Source organism: Hyperoodon ampullatus (assembly GCF_949752795.1).
Source record: "Hyperoodon ampullatus genome assembly, chromosome: 1".
NCBI lineage: Eukaryota > Metazoa > Chordata > Mammalia > Artiodactyla > Ziphiidae > Hyperoodon > Hyperoodon ampullatus.
In genome coordinates this window covers 167678476-167698327 of record NC_136914.1, presented here as the reverse complement: position 1 = coordinate 167698327, position 19852 = coordinate 167678476, and the positions used below count along the sequence as shown (strand labels likewise).

At 36.5% G+C, this 19852-nt stretch overlaps 1 protein-coding gene across 3 annotated transcripts; it reads right to left on the bottom strand.

Annotated features, from left to right (window-relative positions):
* Nucleotides 1–3908: 3908 nt before the first annotated feature.
* Nucleotides 3909–19021, bottom strand: C1QTNF7 (C1q and TNF related 7; the record flags this gene model as incomplete). 3 transcript variants are annotated; one of them, XM_079713597.1, is made up of 3 exons in its annotated part: nt 3909–4540; nt 10226–10471; nt 19000–19021. In XM_079713597.1, 2 exons carry the CDS (start codon nt 10461–10463, stop codon nt 3909–3911), a joined length of 870 nt encoding a protein of 289 aa, XP_079569723.1. The 3 variants fall into 3 exon arrangements, with proteins under 3 accessions (XP_079569723.1, XP_079569722.1, XP_079569721.1); XM_079713596.1 differs by lacking the exon at nt 19000–19021 and adding an exon at nt 16550–16574; XM_079713595.1 differs by lacking the exon at nt 19000–19021 and adding an exon at nt 15455–15485.
* Between the last annotated feature and the right edge of the window lie 831 nt (nt 19022–19852).

Below are 19852 nucleotides of genomic sequence, written 5' to 3'. Positions count from 1 at the left end.
TCCAATCCAAGAACATGGTATATCCCTCCATCTGTTTGTATCATCTATAATTTCTTTCATCAGTGTCTTATAGTTTTCTGCATACAGGTCTTTTGTCTCCTTAGGTAGGTTTATTCCTAGGTATTTTATTCTTTTTGTTGCAATAATAAATGGGAGTGTTTCCATAATTTCTCTTTCAGATTTTTCAAGATTAGTGTATAGGAATGCAAGAGATTTCTGTGCATTAATTTTGTATCCTGCTACTTTACCAAATTCTTTGATTAGCTCTAGTAGTTTCCTGGTAGCATCTTTAGGATTCTCTATGTATAGTATCATGTCATCACCAAACAGTGACAGTTTTACTTCTTCTTTTCTGATTTGGATTCCTTTTAATTCTTTTTCTTCTCTGATTGCTGTGGCTAAAACTTCCAAAAGTATGCTGACTAATAGTGGTGAGAGTGGGCAAGCTTGTCTTGTTCCTGATCTTAAAGGAAATGGTTTCAGTATTTCACCATTGAGAATGACGTTGGCTGTGGGTTTGTCATATATGGCCTTTATTATGTTGAGGTAAGTTCCCTCTATGCCTACTTTCTGGAGGGTTTTTATTATAAATGGGTGTTGAATTTTGTCAAAAGCTTTTTGTGCGTCTATTGAGATGATCATATGGTTTTTCCCCTTCAATTTGTTAGTATGGTGTATCACGTTGATTGATTTGCATATATTGAAGAATCCTTGCATTCCTGGGATAAACCGCACTTTATCATGGTGTATGATCTTTTTAAAGTACCCTTGGATTCTGTTTGCTAGTATTTTGTTGAGGATTTTTGCAACTATGTTCATCAGTGATATTTGCTTGTAGTTTTCTTTTTTTTTTGTGGCATCTTTGTCTGGTTTTGGTATCAGGGTGATGGTGGCCTCATAGAATGAGTTTGGGAGTGTTCCTCCCTCTGCTATATTTTGGAAGAGTTTGAGAAGGACAGGTTCTCTAAATGTTTGAGAGAATTCCCCTGTGAAGCCATCTCATCCTGGACTTCTGTTTGTTGGAAGATTTTTAAACACAGTTTCAACTTTAGTGCTTGTGATTGGTCTGTTTATATTTTCTATTTCTTCCTGGTTCAGTCTCAGAAAGTTGTGCTTTTTTAAGAATTTGTGCATTTCTTCCAGGTTGTCCATTTTATTGACATATAGTTGCTTGTAGTAATCTCTCATGATCCTTTGTATTTCTAGAGTTTCAGTTGTTACTTCTCCTTTTTTTTCATTTCTAATTCTATCGATTTGAGTCTTCTCCCTTTTTTTCTTGATGAGTCTGGCTAATGTTTTATCAATTTTGTTTTTCTCCTCAAAGAACCAGCTTTTAGTTTCATTGATGTTTGCTATCGTTTCCTTCATTTCTTTTTCATTTATTTCTGATCTGATCTTTATGATTTTTTTCCTTCTGTTAAGTGGGTTTTTTTTTTTTTTTGTTCTCATGTTCTTTTGACTAATGTGTTCTTTCTGTATTTTATCAATCTTTGTAAGTGGCTTTAAATCCTTCTGGATTTGAAAATAGGTTTTGTAATGAAAAACATTTAGGAGATAAGTAAGTAAACAATGTCCAAAAATGAATGCATTAAAGGTTCATGATCAGAAGAAAATTTAAATTACATAATACTCTTATGGGTTTTGACTGTCTGCAATGACTTCTCCATTTTCAGTTTCTCCAGCAAATCCCATAGTCTTCAAGGGGCCAATATTTTGTTGTTCCCCACATTAGCTTTTTCCATTGGCTGTTTTTTAAATACTTTATTGTTTGGAATTCCAGGTTCAGATGCTATTTAGAGGTAGGTGACTATCTCAAACACCTCTTCTCTCTGTTCTTTGTGTAATCTTTATTGCCCTTGGTCTCCCAGATACATGTCCTGACTCAGAAGGAGAGAAACACGTGGATAATGCATGGTAGGCAGAGGAAGATGATGAAAGCAAGATAGACCTGCACGATGGGAGAAGGAAGTATTGTCTTTATGCACAGCTGCTTGATCATTGTAAATTTCACCATTGATAATAGTAGCACCCAGCTCTGGAACACACAGGGCTTTCACACTTTCTCATGAATAAAGTCCCCAATCCTCAGGTAGACATTTGAGACTTTTGAAATATGGCCTATGGATTCTTCTTTTTGGTCTCTGTTCTCACTTTCATGCTTTGTCCCCATTGTTCCCTCTGTTGGAAGTTCCCTTCCTCTATTTTGGCCACTCCACTTCTTATCTGTCACTTCAGGCCAAGGGGGCAGAGATTTCCCTAGTTGTTTTCTCTTACATCCCAGTTTTGGAGTTAACATGTTCCCCTCAGCATTCCTTCTAAAATATTTTGACTTTATCTCCAGTTTAGCACTTAGCATATTTCAGCATGTTTATTTCCAGAATTCTAGGTATTTTGTGTTTGTGTGCATGTCATTTCCTTTATTATGTCCTTAGAAAGTTGATGGCAGGGGCTGCTCTATATTCATCTTGGTGTTGCTCTTCCTCCACAGAACCCATTGTGATGATTCACACATAAGAGACATTAAATGATATTTATTAAATGAAAGAGCAAAGAGAGGAATACATGGAAGGAGGATCAGATGATGCCAAAAAGAGGCAACAAGAGAACACCATTACTATCAGCCAAGGGAGTGTGGGTGAGAGCATTATGGGTGAGATTAACTGAGGAATTGCAGTTCAGTGGTGAACAAGATGTTGACACTAAGAGAAAGTGGAACTAAGGTATGTGTGAAACTTTGAAGAGACAGCTATTTGCTCAGATATTTGGTCACACCCTCTTCTCCTCCTGTTCACTCCTCCCATCAACTTATTCATAAATCAATGGTCATATGCTTTGCTTTATTTGAATTTAATACTTGGGAAATCCATAAGAAATAATGTCTTACTATAATGTAAAGTAGTGTCCTTATCTGTGAGAAAGCTAAGAGGACAAATATATGTCCTGGGAAACCATCACAATAAAGAATTTAAGAGAATGATCTACTGACTGGTCTCTGTAACCTGTTTCTCTTCATTTCCATTACTCCTCCCAGTGTATCTCTAGATTTTTCACCCATTCCTGATTGCAAATACCAATGGTGTTTGAGGATGAGATGGGGAGAATGCAGCTTCTGAATTCCTTGTTTTATTTGCATACCTCCCACCTACTTAATAATATACACTTAGCACACATAATGTCCTTCCATGTGTAAAATCTTCTCTGCCCCCCACCACCAGGAACAGATGCCTCCAGCATCCAGTCAATTTATTTGCCATGGTGCTCATCACACTGAACTGTGAGAGTGTGCTCATCACACATTAGCCTGTATGAAGGTTACAGATATTGTTTTATATCATTAAATCTGACCCAGCATCAGAGTGTCTGGCTCATATGGGCTCATTAAAGAGTTGTTGAGTGAATATATACAAGCATGAAGGAGTGAATAATATAGTAAAATAATCAATTCTCTTTAGCTTGCTTGAAATTACTTGGCTTCTCTTACCTTTGGGTTTTTACTTTTTGAGAATAGTCAAGGACTTTGGGATGTTATGACTCTCTTAAGTAACAGGCAAAAATGTAATTTTATGAAGATTTAATGATATAATATCATTGCCAGCTGGTTTTAGCACTCAGGGAATTTAATAGAAAATTTGTAACATTGTCTTTAATTTGTTTAAATATTTATGAACATCACTTTTGAGAAAACATATCTGGGGTTATTGTTTTATAGAATTCATTTTGGTGTGGTTTCAATGGTTTGGTGGTTCAACCTGTTTTAATAAATTCTACTAGAACTATCTGTAAATTCTCTGGAATCTGAGTGGGTGTCTTTTTGGATCTCATTTCTGCTTGCCCCACCTTCCAGGGCCCCAGATTAAATCAATGTGTCTGCCACAAGGATCTTGGGACATTCAGACTAGCAGTCCTCATCAGAGCTCGTCATCATCTGATATGGAGTCTAGATAATCTGTGTCAACATATAGGAGAAATCCAGAGAACAAACTGTCTGCCCAACCTGGGTCCGAGAAGAGGCCGTTCTGGTCAGTGAAGAAGATCTCCAGCCAGACTTCATCTTCTGGCTGCAGATAGATGACTGTGGACCCCGAAGCCACATCATGGTTTCCTGTGTTGGCATCAAAGGTCTTTATGCGGTACTGCCCATTGTGTACCAGCCCAATTGCCAGATGCTTATTTGCCAATGTGATATCGTAAGAAAAGTAATAGATTCCTGGAAAAGCACAGATGAACTTCCCTGTTGCAGGGTTGTAGTGCTCTCCCTCATTGAAGAGGACCTTGTTAAATATAATTGGTAACCTTTCTTCTGGGTAGCTGGTTGTGATGCCAACAGAAAAGGCAGATTTGAGCACGATGCTTCCACATCTACAAACACCAGGCAGCCCTGTGTCCCCTTGCTCTCCTCTGTCTCCCTTTGGTCCAGGAGGCCCAACAGGACCTACTTCTCCTTTCTCTCCCTCAGGTCCCATGGGTCCTTTCTTCCCAGTCTCTCCTTGGTCCCCTTTCTCTCCAGCAAGGCCCAGTGGTCCAGTCTTACCTCTTAAACCTTCAAAAAGAGTTTATAGTTTAATTAACAGTTTCTGTAAATATAGAGTCACAAACAACATGCCCACATACCCTAAATTTTTTTCCTCAGTCAACTTTCAACAGCATACTACTACATAATTAATATTTAAATAAATCACTGATGCACTAAAATGGAAATAGAAAAATTTCATCAAAATGTCAAGAACATTTTCCTGAATATGTGAGAACTCATTTAAAACCTGATTAATTTAAAATAAGTAACCGTCATTTTGATGACACATTACCTGCTGCTAAATTAGACACATATAGATACTTATCTCTATAGGAGGAATTCAAGGAGCATGATATTATTCCCCAGAGTGAGGTCATGGGGGCAGACAGAACAAGATGAATCCTTAGAGGCTACTTAGTCTTATGCGCCATTCTACTTCTATCAGGATTATTAATATTGGGTTGGCCAAAAAGTTTTGTTTGGGTTTGGAAAAAGCCCGAACGCACTTTTTGGCCAACCCAATAAAAAGTTAATCAAAGTGAGATTAGCTCATATTTATTGAACATTTACAATGTATCAGGGTCAATGCTTTAGGTGCATGCATTATATTCTTTAAGCCCTGCACAACTTTATGAACTAAGAATTATTATTACTTCCACTGTAGATGAGAAAACTGAGCCATGGAGAAATTAGTTTGCTCAAGGAAACAGAGCTAGGGAGTGATGGCGCTGTGATCTGAACTCATGCCTGCCTGACTCTGGCATCTGAACATTTGGGGCAGTGGCCAGAGTGTCATTTGTATAGTGCACCACAGTAAGGGCTCTTCAATATGTCACGATAACCAGACAACAGTGACTGCCACCACTGTGCAGGAGTTCTTTTTTGGAGGAGAAAACTGAATCCCAGAGGGGTGAAGAAACTTGCTTCAGTAGCAAGACTAGGACTGGAATCCAAGTCTTAGCCTAGTGATGTTTCTCCTTCATCAAAATGCCTCTTACTTTTGGGGCTGAAATAAAAAAAACTTTAATTCTTTTTGGCTCTGCAGCTAAATGGTTATACTATTTTAGGCAAGTCCTTTACTTTCTCTGGGTCTCCATATTTGTAGAAAATACATAAGGGCTGTGAAAGGATTTCAACAAATTCAAAATCATCATACTGGAATATTTTCTGTTTGTTCAGATATTTATATCTACAGATCAACCATAAGCTAAATGTAGAGAAAATGTGATCATAGGTTGAAAGTGATAAACAAAATCTATTTAATTTTTAAACCTTATATGTAATAACAGTGACTTAAAAGCATAAAAAATGTCATTCAATTTTATGGCCAAATCCATTCCATAAATATTTTCTTGAAAAGTATCCAAATGATTGGTAATTTGTAATGCACTTTTGTAGTCAGGGAAAGCATATTGTTGTTATATTGTGTACTTTTACTCTTAACTATGTATTTGTTCTCAGGAACTTTTATTAAGCTAAACATTTTATCTTGATAGTGCTTTGATATCATTTATTTGAATATTACACATACATCAATGTATGAATTTGATCGTTTTTCAGTTATTTGGCAAATTTAACAATGAAATGTTCTGGATAATACAAGTTTCAGGAGAATTAAAGCTTTACCCTTAAAACATCAAGTATTTTGTTTCAGTAATTTTAGAAAGAGGTTGTGTAATAATTTATGATGCCTAGAAAATGCTAATAATGAATGTAACCCTTTTTTGGTGACTAGGATCAGCATTGTTACTGATCATAGGACCATCCTCCAGCTCTAGATGACTTTTGTTATTAAGTCGAAATTCCACTAGCTCCAGCCAGAACAAACTGGTATTTATTTCTGGAAATAAGGCCATAATAGTCTAATCTTTCAATGTTTGTTTCTTTTTGGTAGAAATGAAATATGAATACTATTTTACTATTAAATTAACTTTCGAATCAAGGACTACAACTTATACATTGTTATTTTATTTTCAATAGGAGCTAACTTTTGCTGTCTTCATCAGTGACTGATGCATCAATAAAAGACATTTTGGCATCAGTAACAATTTCTGCCATTAAATTTCTTTATGTACTGAAATTTCTTTGCCTCTATAACTTTGGGCAAGTCACTTATTGTCTTAGTTTCAAATGCCCCTTTTGTACTATGAAGAAATTGGATCTAAGTTCACTCTAAAGCCATTGGGAAAGTAGTAAACAGTGACTCAGTAGACTTGACAGCCCTAATTCAGCCATGGATTAGTTAGGTGACTGTGAAGAAGGGGCTTTACCTCTCTGACTTTAGTTTCCCAGTCCTTGAAACGAAGGTGTTGGACTAGATTGCTTGAGGTTTCATCTTCTTGAAAATTCTTTGAGATGAAACCGTAAATACTAAGATGCAATTTCACAATGCTAGCCATGAAAAGATCTTTATAATCTCAACACTTGGATCTCTACAGCTATTTAATATTTTGAACTGCTGAGAGTTAGATAATCAGGGACTAGTGGTAATAATTTACAGTAATTCTTTCTGTTTGTATGAAGGATTTACCCTTTTGATAAAAGCCAATTAATGAAGAATGGAATGAAGGGATAAATCATTCCCCCTCCCTATTCAGTCAGACATATGCTGGGTAGAGAGGAGAATTATGGAGTGTTAGTCTATGCTTAGATACTGAAGCTTAGAGAGAAAGAATTTCTTCTTAGTTCTCCACAAAACAAGCTTACAAGGATTTTTTCTTCAGTGCCATTTCTTTTTTCCATCCATCCATCCATCCATCCATCATATATGTATGTGTGCATGCATACATTTATCTAAACCATCTAATACTGATTGGTCATCCACTACATGCCAGGCACTGTTCCAAGGGCTGAATGCCATTGACATGAATGACGCCTGTCCTACCCTCAAGTTAGCTGTTATGACATATTATGTTGTGATCTGCAAATATGGGCCATAGCTAAGTTCATGAATATCCGAAGCCATATAATGAAGTAGAATAATCTGTTCATGAGGTGGTTCTAGTGTTATTTGAAGATATTTATGTGGATGTGCATTCACATTAAATTAAATTTTAAAAATATGCTACCACAATAATTGCTATAGACCCATGAGGGAGACAGATATTTTTACAGAAAATTGATAATTCAGTATAATAAACTCTGTATTTGTAATTTAGAGGAGGGAAGCTGGAGAAGACATATGCTTGACCTTGCCAGGGGGTTGAGGTGGATGCGGTGGGGATGAATGAGAAGACATATATGGTATTAAAGGGGAAACAGGAAGCAGAAGCTTCCAGCCAAGTTGTGTCCAGTTCCAGCCACATTAAAAGCTAATTCTCAAAGCCAGAGGACTCTGTTCTTATTGTTTGTAAATGAGGTGTGCTTCTCCTCATTGATCACAAAGGCATTCTTACCTTTCTTAGCTGTCGTATATCCTTACTTGTGTATGTATCAATATATATTGGATTTAAATAACTAAGGTTGGGAAAGTTTTATTTTTTTAATTTTGAATCTCAATTTTGTCATTTGTAACATTATTATTATTATTGATTATAATTTTAGCTAATAAGGTTATGGCTGAAATTAAGTACTAAATGTAAAATTACTGACACAGTAAGTTCTTAATTAATGGTGATGATGGTGATGATGATGATGATAGTGACATATTGTAATCATGTGTTTCCATATTGGCCTCCCCCACCCAAATGTTTGCTTATTAAGTCAGGGACAATGTCTTGTTCATGTTTGCATTCCCTAGAACAGTGTTCTCAACTGGGAGCAATTAAACACTGCCCACCAAGGGAAAGTTGGCAATGCCATAAGACATTTTGGTTGTCACAATTGGTGGGGGATGTCACTGACGTCCAATGGGATGCTGCTAAATGTCATTCAATGCACCAGATAGCCATCCCACAGTTAATAATTATTTGGACCCAAATATCATCAGTGTGGAGGTTGAGAAACACTGGTTTAGAACAATACTGGAGAGCAAGAGGTGCACAAAAAAAATTTGTTAAATGAAAAATGCATGAATGGATGGATGAATGAATGGATTGATGAATATGGGGATAGCTGATCTCATATATGGTTAAAATTGTCACAATTACGAACATTCAATTTGCTCTGAATACATATCCGTATACATATCTTTAAATAACACTAGAACTACCTCATGAAATGGATAGCTCATTTCTAGTTTATTATATGGATTTGGATATTCACAAACTTAGCTAAGACTAATATTTTCAGATCACAGTGTAATAAATAATAACAGCAAACATTTACGGAATGCTTACTACATGACACTTATTCTATTGATTACTTTACATGTATTATCTTCCTTAATCTTCACAATGGCACTTACTACCCCCGACTTACAAATAAGGAAACTGAGTCTCAAAAATGTTTTTTTCTCAAGGATGCTAAGTTAGTAATTGAAGATGTCATGTCTTTCTGACTCCAGTGAATGTTTCTGTGACTCCCACATTATTGCTTCTAGACACAATAAACTAAAAGGGCCAGTAATATCGAACTATGATCCTGGTGTTATTATTATAGGATTTCAAATGTATTCATGATCATGATACAGCAGTAAGAGTGTTCATATGTGCTACCAAATAGAGCCTTTGAAAGATGAAATGTAAGCTCCAAATGAAAAGTTCTTTATCTGATGTTGAAAATTTACCTAAAGATACTTTATCTAGTGTTGATTAAGGGTCATAGATTCAGTAGCTTCTTATTTGCCAAATATTTTCTGCATGATAAATTCAGCAATGAATTGGTATCTAATCTTCTGAATATATATTATGATATTGTTTCATATAATAACAGTAAATCACGTGCAATGACTAGATAGAGATGTATTTCTTAGATCTACTGATTTTTTCTTCCTGTCTTTTGTTCCACATTTTACACTCAGAAACTTGTTTTCAAAGATTGATTCCATCCAAATTTTCCTCTTTTAGGGTTAACACAGCCTTGTTAGAGTTTCAATTCTGTTTACTTTGAAGGATTGCAGAATCTGGCAAGCTTCATGGGCCAACTTATTTGTGGGGAAAAAAGTGAAAATTACTGAAAGAGTAGGACACAATTGTGTTGCTGTAAAGAGCAATAAGACATCTATATTTCAGCTGCTACAGGACAGGTGGAAGAGTGTTGAACTAGGAAATGTAGGCTATACAGTATTATTGTCATTTCCTTTGTGACAAGTAAGCCTTCTGTGTCTTTGTTAAGGATATGAGTGCAGAGCAGGATGGCCCCTGTGCTTTTGGCTCCTAGTTCCCGCCTCTCCTTCATCTCTCTGTCTCCTCCCCATCCATTTGTCTGTCTATCCATCCATGCTCTTTCGCATGCAACCATTGCCCGCTGGCTGTACCAGCCCAGAGGTCACGGACATCAGATGTTCCAGATGACTCCAGCTCTGCCAGTCACTAGACATGCACTTCCGTCTTCAGTAATTCATTTAATCATGCTACTGCTCTGTGTTCTCATGTATAAAACGTGATCACGTCCCCTTGAAAGAGTTGCCATTACGATGCAATGAGAATGCAGGTAGAGGGTTTAGAGCAGTATCTGAAGCATAGTGAGGACTCAGTAAATTGTTATGATTAATGAAGGTGAAGTTGAGAAGGGATTTAAAGGGCAATTCTCATTAGAAAAAGCAACAAAACAAGGGAGTGATTTTCAGGTGGGGGTGACAGAGGGTGTTTTTTATGGAACTTCATTCATTACCTGCAGCCCCCTTTTCACCTTTCTCTCCTTTCCTGCCGTCTCTACCATCTCGTCCTGGAAGGCCGATCCGACCATGGGGCCCAGGGGAACCATTTGCTCCAGGGGGGCCTGGAGGTCCAGGTAAGCCAGGAATGCTACAGATATATCTTGGGGAGTAGCTGTCTCCTTTGAACTGATTACCCCGAGGTTGTCCACTCGCACAAATGGCAAAACTTGTAACATAGAGCAAGACAAACATCTTTGGCTCTGGAAGAGAAACACACGGACATAAATGCACCCTCTTAGGTGGGGTTTTTGACATACTGAACATGAGAATGGACATTTGCAAAAATTCACCCCAGGGCTCACCTCTCCATGTGTGTCTAAATACCCTGTTTTCCCTAATAATTCCATTGAAAATTATTAACACTTAATTGATAGAGAGTTCTCAGTGCCCCACACAAGGGTTGGTGGAGATGAAGTCGGTGAAGATTTTAAAAATTCCAGAATAAATCACTTTGTTGCATTTTCTTTTCTGCAGGAATCAATGGTGGACTTTGAAAAACAATGTTTTGCTTTTGCAAAAGTACACATTTTTAAAAGGAAAATTAGAGATGCAAATGAATAAGATAAACATTAAAGTTATTCTCACCACTCACAGATAATTACTCTTTACATTTTGACGTATACATCCTTCTGGTGTTTTCTTTCTATGCTATGAAGAAAAGTGATGTTATGACATTCCTGCAAGTCTTTAACTTTTCTTCACTTAACAATATGTCGTGAGCATCTTCCCATGTCAAAAATTATTCATAATATAAAAAAAATTGTTGCATTTTCCTCTACTATCCTTTATGTACAACATTCCCCATTATAGACATTTGCTTACAGTTTTCTGCTAGTATAAACACCAGGCTAGATAGACATCTTTATATCTAATCTTTGCATGCTTACACAGTCATTTTCTTAGAATTTATAGGCTTTTTAAAGCAAGAGAAAGGAAGTGACATTTTCAGGAAAATCATGTTTTTCATTTGATAATCATGTATAATGCCAATTAGTGTTAATTGGAGTACTGTGCATGTCCTGAGTGGAAGTGTCTCAAACTTTAATTTAAAATCTGCAGGATATAATGCCCTACTGTCCCATTAAGCTGTTAGCACTGGGGCTCAATTAAAGAGCTGAGTGAAATTAAATCACACATGTTGCCACATGGTCCGAGTGAAGCAGGCAACAGATCTCTTCAGCTCTGATCTAATGGGATTTGGTTTTTCCCTCCACAAAGCCTGGCCACTGAGGATGATAGATCATTTATTAGCATCACATTTGGCATATAGGCTGAGGGGTGTGTAGTGTAGGCTTAGGACACATGATTTTCTAGGCTAATGTCTTAGAGCTATCAGCATCTTGGGTGGGAGTATACATGTGATTCTGGGGTGGTATAAATGAGCAGTTTTTGCACGGTTGGACCTATGCTTTAATAAGAAATCTGTGGAAACAAACTAAAAGTCTATCGACAGATGAATGGATAAAGAATATGTGGTATATATATATGCATACACACACACACACATACACAGTGAAATATTAACCATAAAAAAGCATGAAATAATGTCATTTGCAGCAACATGGATGGACTTAGAGATTATCATACTATGCAAAGTAAGTCAGAAAGAGAAAGATATGATGCCATATCAAATACCATATGATATCACTTATATGTGGAATCTAAAATATGATACAAATCAACATATCTACAGAATGAAAACAGACTCACAGATATAGAGGACAAACTTGTGACTGCCAAGGGAGAGGGTGTAGGGGAGGGAAGGATTGGGAGTTTGGGATTAACAGAGGCAAACTATTATATATAGAATGGATAAATAACAAGGTCCTACTGTATAGCACAGGGAACTATACTCAATATCCTTTGACATACCATTATGGAAAATAATGTGAAGAAGAATGTATATATATGTCACTTTGTTGTACAGAAGACATTAATACAACATTGTAAATCAACTATACATCAATAAAATTAAAAAAAAAGAAATCTGTACAATGCTTGATGTATGTGCCTGGTATATACTTGCCAAAAGGAGATAATCATAACAAGTGGGAAAAGCAATTGGATAAGAGTTTCTTTTTTTTTTTGACAGCCACATCAGAAAATTAGCCAGCACACGGTACCACTTTTATAGTGCCCATGAGGAAATTGTAACATCTTGGAATTAGATCCAGAAATTTGCCAGAGCATAGGAATGGCAAACTGAGAAAAACATAGTGTGCATATGTGGTTCAAAATAAGTCTGATTCCTAGAAATCTAATTAGTGAAAAACTGAAGCAACTTATCCAAATATAGGCTCTGTATCCTTGACCACATCTCCATGTTACCAGTGCTCTTACCCCCCCACCAAAAAAAATCAAAGAGAACATTTTTCTATGCCCTGTCTGCTTATAGAACACAAACTCAAAATTATTTATCTTATTACTCACCTGGGATTAAGGCACGTTTTGAAAAGCCCAGCAGAACTGATAAACATACCAGCCCTTCCAAAGGTGCCTCAGATGAAAGAAAATGGAAAGAATCTTTTATTCAAACCCTTGTCACTTAAAACAAGACAGGATGATTAAATTGCTAGATCTTCCATCTTGCAAAAAACTTATTAGAGGAAGCTTTGAGAAGGGATTTAAAAGAGGAGAATAGATACTTATAAGGAGGCTTTTAACCAGACATGGAATGCGATGCTGTAGCTGAAGCCAGGAGCTGGTCCTAAGAGGGACTTGAAATGATCTGGTGAGAAGGTGCTTTAGGCAGTGACATCTCAGACACTGGTGGAGATGCTGAGAACACACACGCCAATAGTTGGGGATCAGTCTATGAAGGAGCGTTTGGTCAGAGTTGAGGTTATGATGGATAGAGGATGAAAAAATTTTAAGGATGTGCTTGGAAGAAGGATGTTAATATTTCCAAGGGCCAGGCAAAGGTACTCAAAGAAAGAATAAGTTAAAACAACTGAAACAAAGATATTCGTTGAACAAATGGCTTGCAATTCTTTGACAAATGCACTAGAATATTGTCTGCACAGTAGTTTAAATGCTGAAAGCATTCCCAGTTTGAATACTTTGAAAGGTGCTCAGAATGGTTATCCATTAATAATCCTCATCAGAATTGAGGGATGAGGTGTTGTTGCACCTGACCTGTGATGATGACATAATGGTGCGTGGCTTGGGTTGAGGCTTGGGACTCAGATCATCAGGATGACAAAGGGGTGTGGGTTATAATGGAAAACTACAGTGGCATTATCTGGTAATGGTTCCTCATTTCATTTAAAAGTCAAAAGCCTCATGGTACATGGTCTACAAGGCCCTACTTGATTGGTTGCGCACCTTTCTTATCTCCCTGACTTCATCTTCTTCTACTCCCTTCCCACTTCCTCATCATCTGTCACACTGGATTCCTTGATGTTTCTCGAAGATGCCAGATATGCTCTGACTTAGGGCATTCACACTATCTCTTCCCTCTGTCTGGAACTCTCTTCTCCAAGATGCCTACATGTCTCCCTCTCTCATCTGCTTCTGCCTTTGTTCAAATGCTACCATTTCATTAAAGCCAACCTTCACCTCTTCATCTAACATTGCAAACGACCTTCTCCTACCCATGACGTGTCCTCTTTCTGTTCTGTTTTTTTCTATTCTCCATTGTACTCATCATCCTCTAATTTACTAGATTATTCTTAATTTTATTATGATTTTAAATTTGTAAATATCTCTATCTGATAGAATGTAAGCTTCATGAGGGCAGGGATCTTTGTCTAAGCCATTGATGTCTCCAACCACCTAGAATAGTGCTTAGCACAAAAAACTCAGGCTGAGGGCAAAGGAGATTTTGGGGGCGGGGAAGGTGTGATTTTTGTGGGAAAAAGACTAGATAGAAATTATGGAATATGAGAATATTACAAAAGAAAAAGGAAAGAGAGAATTTAAAGAAATATTCCTGGGATCCATGGGTCCCTTTTGCAGTATCTGTTTGAGAAATACAGATAAAGGATATAAGTTGTTTTAATTTTGTATAGTCTAAAGTATTTAAAATATTTATTTTTGTATAGATAAAACATGCACCTTCATAAAATTAAAAAAAGATGTGCAATGAAAAGGAAATCTCTTCTCTTTCCTCTCAGTCTCCCAGACATGTAGGTTCCCTCTCTAGAGGCAATCACTGTTGCTAGTTTCTTGTGGGTCCTTCTGCCTGTAGGCATACTGTATGCAAATTCCTGCACCTTGCTTTTCCACTTAGCTTGGAGATATCAGTATATAGACAGAGCTGCCTCATTCTTTTTTTAGTCACTATGGAATATCCATTGTAAGAATCTATTATATTTAACAAGTCACCTACTGATGGATACTTGAGACATTTTTATTCTTGTGGTATTACAAACAATAGTGCGATAGATATCTATATGTATATTCTTTGCATGTGGTTTATGACATGATCAACAAATAGCTTTTCCCAGTATGTTTTTTCACTTCATTCATGTATTTTAAAAAATCTTTTTATCTTGAAGACATTTTTTGGGGTTCAATTTCTTGTGTTTAGAAGGCCTTCCCCACTTCAAGATAATAAAAATAATTCTCCCACTTTTCTTTCAATTTTATTTTCATTTTTTTCACCTTTAAAATTTGAGCCATCGGAGTCTTTCTGATTAAAAAGTGTGAGGTAGGGATCCAACTTTATATTTTCAATACCTTGTATTTAAAAAATCCATCCTTTAACCACTGCCCCACTTGTCTGTGATGAATTTGGTTATTCTGGCTGGGAATGAACTATGTGAGTCATGGCTCTATACACATTACAATACTTTTAAACAGCTTTTTGAGATTTAATTTACACACCATAAAACTGACCAATTTAAGGTATACAATTCAATGTACACCATAATCTAATTTTAGAACATTTTTAAAACTACAAAAAGAAACATACACATTAGCAGTCACTCCTCATACAAAACACTTTGAAAGATTGCATTCAATTATGTACATTTATGCAGAATATGTGCTAAAATGTACCATTTTTTTCCACTAGTGTGCTCCTTTGGAGTTAGAAAATCAAAGCTCTGGAAATATTGTTAATTTGAACAGATCTGTCCTGGATATTAGTTGTAAATGACTCTCTATTCTATTTTTCTGTAAGAATTACAAAGTAACAGATCTTTAATTTTTTAAAATACCTATTTTAAAAATTATAATACTTTGTGGTACTGTAGATTTTGAAGCCTTCATGTTAATGTGTATTTTGAATCTGTAAGGCAGGAATGTAGTATATAATGTTTTGTAAACATTTTAAGTCATAAAACCCTTTGTTTTTGCTAAATTAGCTATGGAAAATACTTGGAGAAATACTGAATAAATCAGTGCAAAGATTCAACTTCTAGAAAATGTGCCCACAATTTGAGAGCTTTCAGTAAATAACATGCTTTTTCTTTATTATAAAATAAAATAAGCCCATGCATACATGGTCAACTAATACTTGACAAGGGAGCCAAGAATACTCATCAGGCAAAATACAGTCTCTTCAATAAATAAATGGTGTAGGAAAAAACTAGATATTCACATGCAAAAAAAAAAAAAAAAAAAGAAATTGGAATCCTATCTCACCCCACTCAAAAATATAACTCAAAATGGGTTAAGGACTTAAATGTAAGGCCTAAAATCATAAAGCCTCTGGAAGAACACACAGGGAGAAAGCATTTGACACTGGTCTTGGCAACAGTTTTTTGAATATGACACCAAAAGCGTAAGCAACAAAAGCAAAAATAAACAAGTGGGACTACATCAAACTAAAAAGCTGCACAGCAAAAGAAATGATCAACAAAATGAATAGGCAGCCTATGGGGGAGAAAATTTGCCACTCATGTATCTGAGAAGAGGTTAATATCCAAAATACATAAAAAATTCATATAACTCAATACTAAAAACCAAATAATCCAATTAAAAATGGGTAAAGAATCTGAATAGACATTTTTCCAAAGAGGACATATGAATGGACAGCAGGTACATGAAAAGATGCTCAACATCACTTATTATCAGGAAATTGAAAATCAAAACCCCAATAAGCTATCACCTCACACCTGTTAGAATGGCCATCATAAAAAGACCAGAGATAACAAGTGTTGGTGGGAACATGGAGAAAAGGAGTACTGTACACTGTTGGTGAGAATATAAACTGCTACAGCCACTAGGGAAAACAATATGGAGATTCCTCAAGAAATTAAAAATAGAACTACCATATGATCCAGCAATATCACTTTTGGTAGTATCTATCTGAAGGAAATGAAAATAATTACCTTGAAGAGATGTCTGTATTCCCATGAAAACTCTAATTCGAAAAGGTACATGCACTCCAATGTTCATAGCAGCATTATTCACAATAGCCAAGATGTGGGAGAAACCTAAATTTCCATCAACAGATGAATGGATCAAGAAAATGTGATATGTGTGTGTGTGTGTGTGTGTGTGTGTGTGTGTGTGTATAAAATATACAATGGAATATTATTCAGCCACAAAAAAGAAGGAAATTCTGTCATTTGTGACAACATGGATGAACCTTGAAGGCATTATGCTAAGTGAAATAAATCAGACAGAGAAAGACAAAATATCTTGCTTATATGTGAAATATAAAAAGCTTAACTCATAGAAACAAAGTAGAATTGTGGTTACCGGGGGCTGAAGTGTGGAGGAAACAAGGAGTTGTTGGCCAAAGGGTACAAACAAAGGATCTTCCAGCTATGAGATGAATACGTTTTGATGATCTAATGTATAACGTGGTGTCTATAATTAACAATACTGTATCATACACTTGAAAGTTGCTGAGAGAGTTGATCTTAAATGTTCTCATTACACACAAAAAATAATAATTACCTGAGGTGATGGATGTGTCAACTAATCTTACTGTGTTAATCATTTTGCAATACATATGTGTACCAAATCTTCATGTCATATACCCTAAACTTACACAACGTTATATGTTAATTATATCACAATAAAGCTGGAAAAAAATTAAAATGTAGTTGGTAGACATGTAAAATTGTCCAGCTGCTGTACAAAACAGTACGGTGATTACTCAAAAAATTTAATATAGAATTATCATATAATCCAGCAATTCCATTTCTGGGTATACCCAAAAGTAGTGAAAGCAGGGGCTCAAACATGTTTGTATACCCATATTTACAGCAGCATTATTCACAATAGCCAAAAGGTGGAAGCAACTCAAGTGTCCATCAACAGATGAATGGTTAAACAAAATGTGGCACATACACACAATGGAATATTATTCAGCTTTAAAAGGAAGAAATTTTTGACACATATTACAATATGGGTGAATCTTGAAGACTTTAATGTCAAGTGAAATAAGCCAGTCACAAAAGGACAAATATTGTATGATTCTACTTATATGATGTGTCTAGAATAATCAACATTGTAAAGACAGAAAATAGAATGGTGATTGCCAGGGGCTGGAGGGAGGGGAAAATGATGAGTGAGTGTTTAATGAAGACAGAGTTTCAGTTGGGGAAGATGAAAAGTTCTGGAGATGGATGGTGGTGATGGTTGTACAGCATTGTGAATGTACTAATGCTGTAGAACTGCATACTCTGGCAAATTTTATGTTGTGTATATTTTACCACAAAAAAACTAAGTAAAAAAAAGATTAATTGGGATGTATGGAACCTACTAGTATTCTTATTACTGTGCTTTAAAAACACCATTTACTCAGTCCCCACACCACTTTTATGAAGTTGGTGCTATTATCTTCACTTTACATATAATAAAATGGAGAGTCTGAGGGTTTAAGTCCACACAGCCCTAAAAATGGCCCAGGCAGGATTTGAACTGAGCTCTTTTGTCTCTAAACAGTTGGGTTTTCCCTGACATCATGTGAGGGAAGCTGTAACATTACTTCATGGCAAAGGGCTCGATTACTAATTCAAGTTGAAAATGTGTTTTGCTTGGAAATCATTAGGAGGATAGGTAACCATGGAGGCCAAAACGAGACATATCCTTGGCCTGCAGGGGAAGGGATTTCACAACAGAAGGGTTTGTCATCCTCTGTCTTCACTAGGAGTGCACTGTGAGCAAGACGGGATCGGACCTGAGCTGATCACACCCCAGTGCCTTCTGTTTGTTCTTCCTCAGCTCTCTCTTTGGGGTCCTGGTTTTCTTCCTCAGAATGGCTTCTTCTATTGGCCATGAAGTCCCTTCCTTCTCCTGTCTCTACTGCACCTAGCATGGCCACACAACCACATTGTGTTATGGCTAACTATTGCTTTTTCTTCACCAAAATGCAAACTCTATCACGAGCATTTAGGACAAAGACTGATCTACAGTAGAGGCTCAACAAAGGTTGAATGAAGGAAAATATTCATCAATATTTATTCTTATAAACAGTTCATAATTTATAAAGCTCTGTCTGTTGTATGTAAAAGGCTATGATGGCACAACAGTAATCTGTTCTAACATCTGTCAAATATTTTGTCATCTACAGAGCAACATTAAGCCTGTATCATCTTCCTAAGAACCCTTTTGTGGTAGGTCGGACAGGGAACCAATGTCCAGAGAAGTCAGCTAACTTGTTTATGGTCACAAAGCTAGTGTCAGACCAGAGATGTGAACCCAGGTTTTCAGTTTCATGGATTCTTCTTCCAGAGCCATCTGTTTAATAAATTCAAAAGCTACCATAATGAAATAGGACATTGCAGCCACATCTGCCAAAATTCTAAAAAAAGAGTAAACACCATACCTTGCTCTGGGATGGTGGGTTGCTCCAGAGTTCTAAATCCACAAGAGACTGAGGATCTTTCATGAGAGCTCAGAGAAAATCTTGCTTTGGTACCAGACAGAAAAGCAGATCCAAGTTCTCAGAGGTTTCCAAATAGTTGTGCTAAAAATAATTCTCTCCATTAGTCCCAAAGAGCCAGAGGAACTGGAAGTCATTCATTGAGTGAGGCTCAATCAGGGCCAGTTAAAAACCTCGATTTTGTTTGAGTTAAATCTGAAAGTGCCTGCTTTTCTTGACCGTTAACTGTAGAGGTGCCTCCATCTCTGTGTGTTGTGGCCTCGTTTTCAGATTTGTTTACTTAATTTTTTCCCCTCTTCATTTGTTTTCCACTGAGTGGATGTTTCAGGAAAAAGAATTACTCACTGACTGGAAATTAGTTGTTATCTTAGAGAAAAAAGGTTATGTCCTTTTTGAGCATTTTCAACGTAGAATATTCAGATTCTGGAAGTGGGATTGTGTCTCATCAGATAACAAGGAAAGATGTCCCTATTCTGGGTAAATACGGCAGGAAAATGGTCCCTCATCCTATGTGCTGCAAAATGAAAGAGGGTGATGAATACTGTGCTGCTCTTTTCTTTGTTCTCTGAATGGATAAATGATTGGACATTTTCAGAAGACTAATAGGTCTTTGTTCGTATAGAAAATGGATCACAACTCAAAAGGCAGAATGGTTCTGCAGACCTTATGATGACTCATCTTCAGTGCTATCAATTTCTTTTTGTCCTTTTGATATGAACTTCATGTATATCCTTACAACAGCAGTATGTAATTCATGATGGCGTTTATGGAAACTGAGTGACTTAAATGTTTTTTT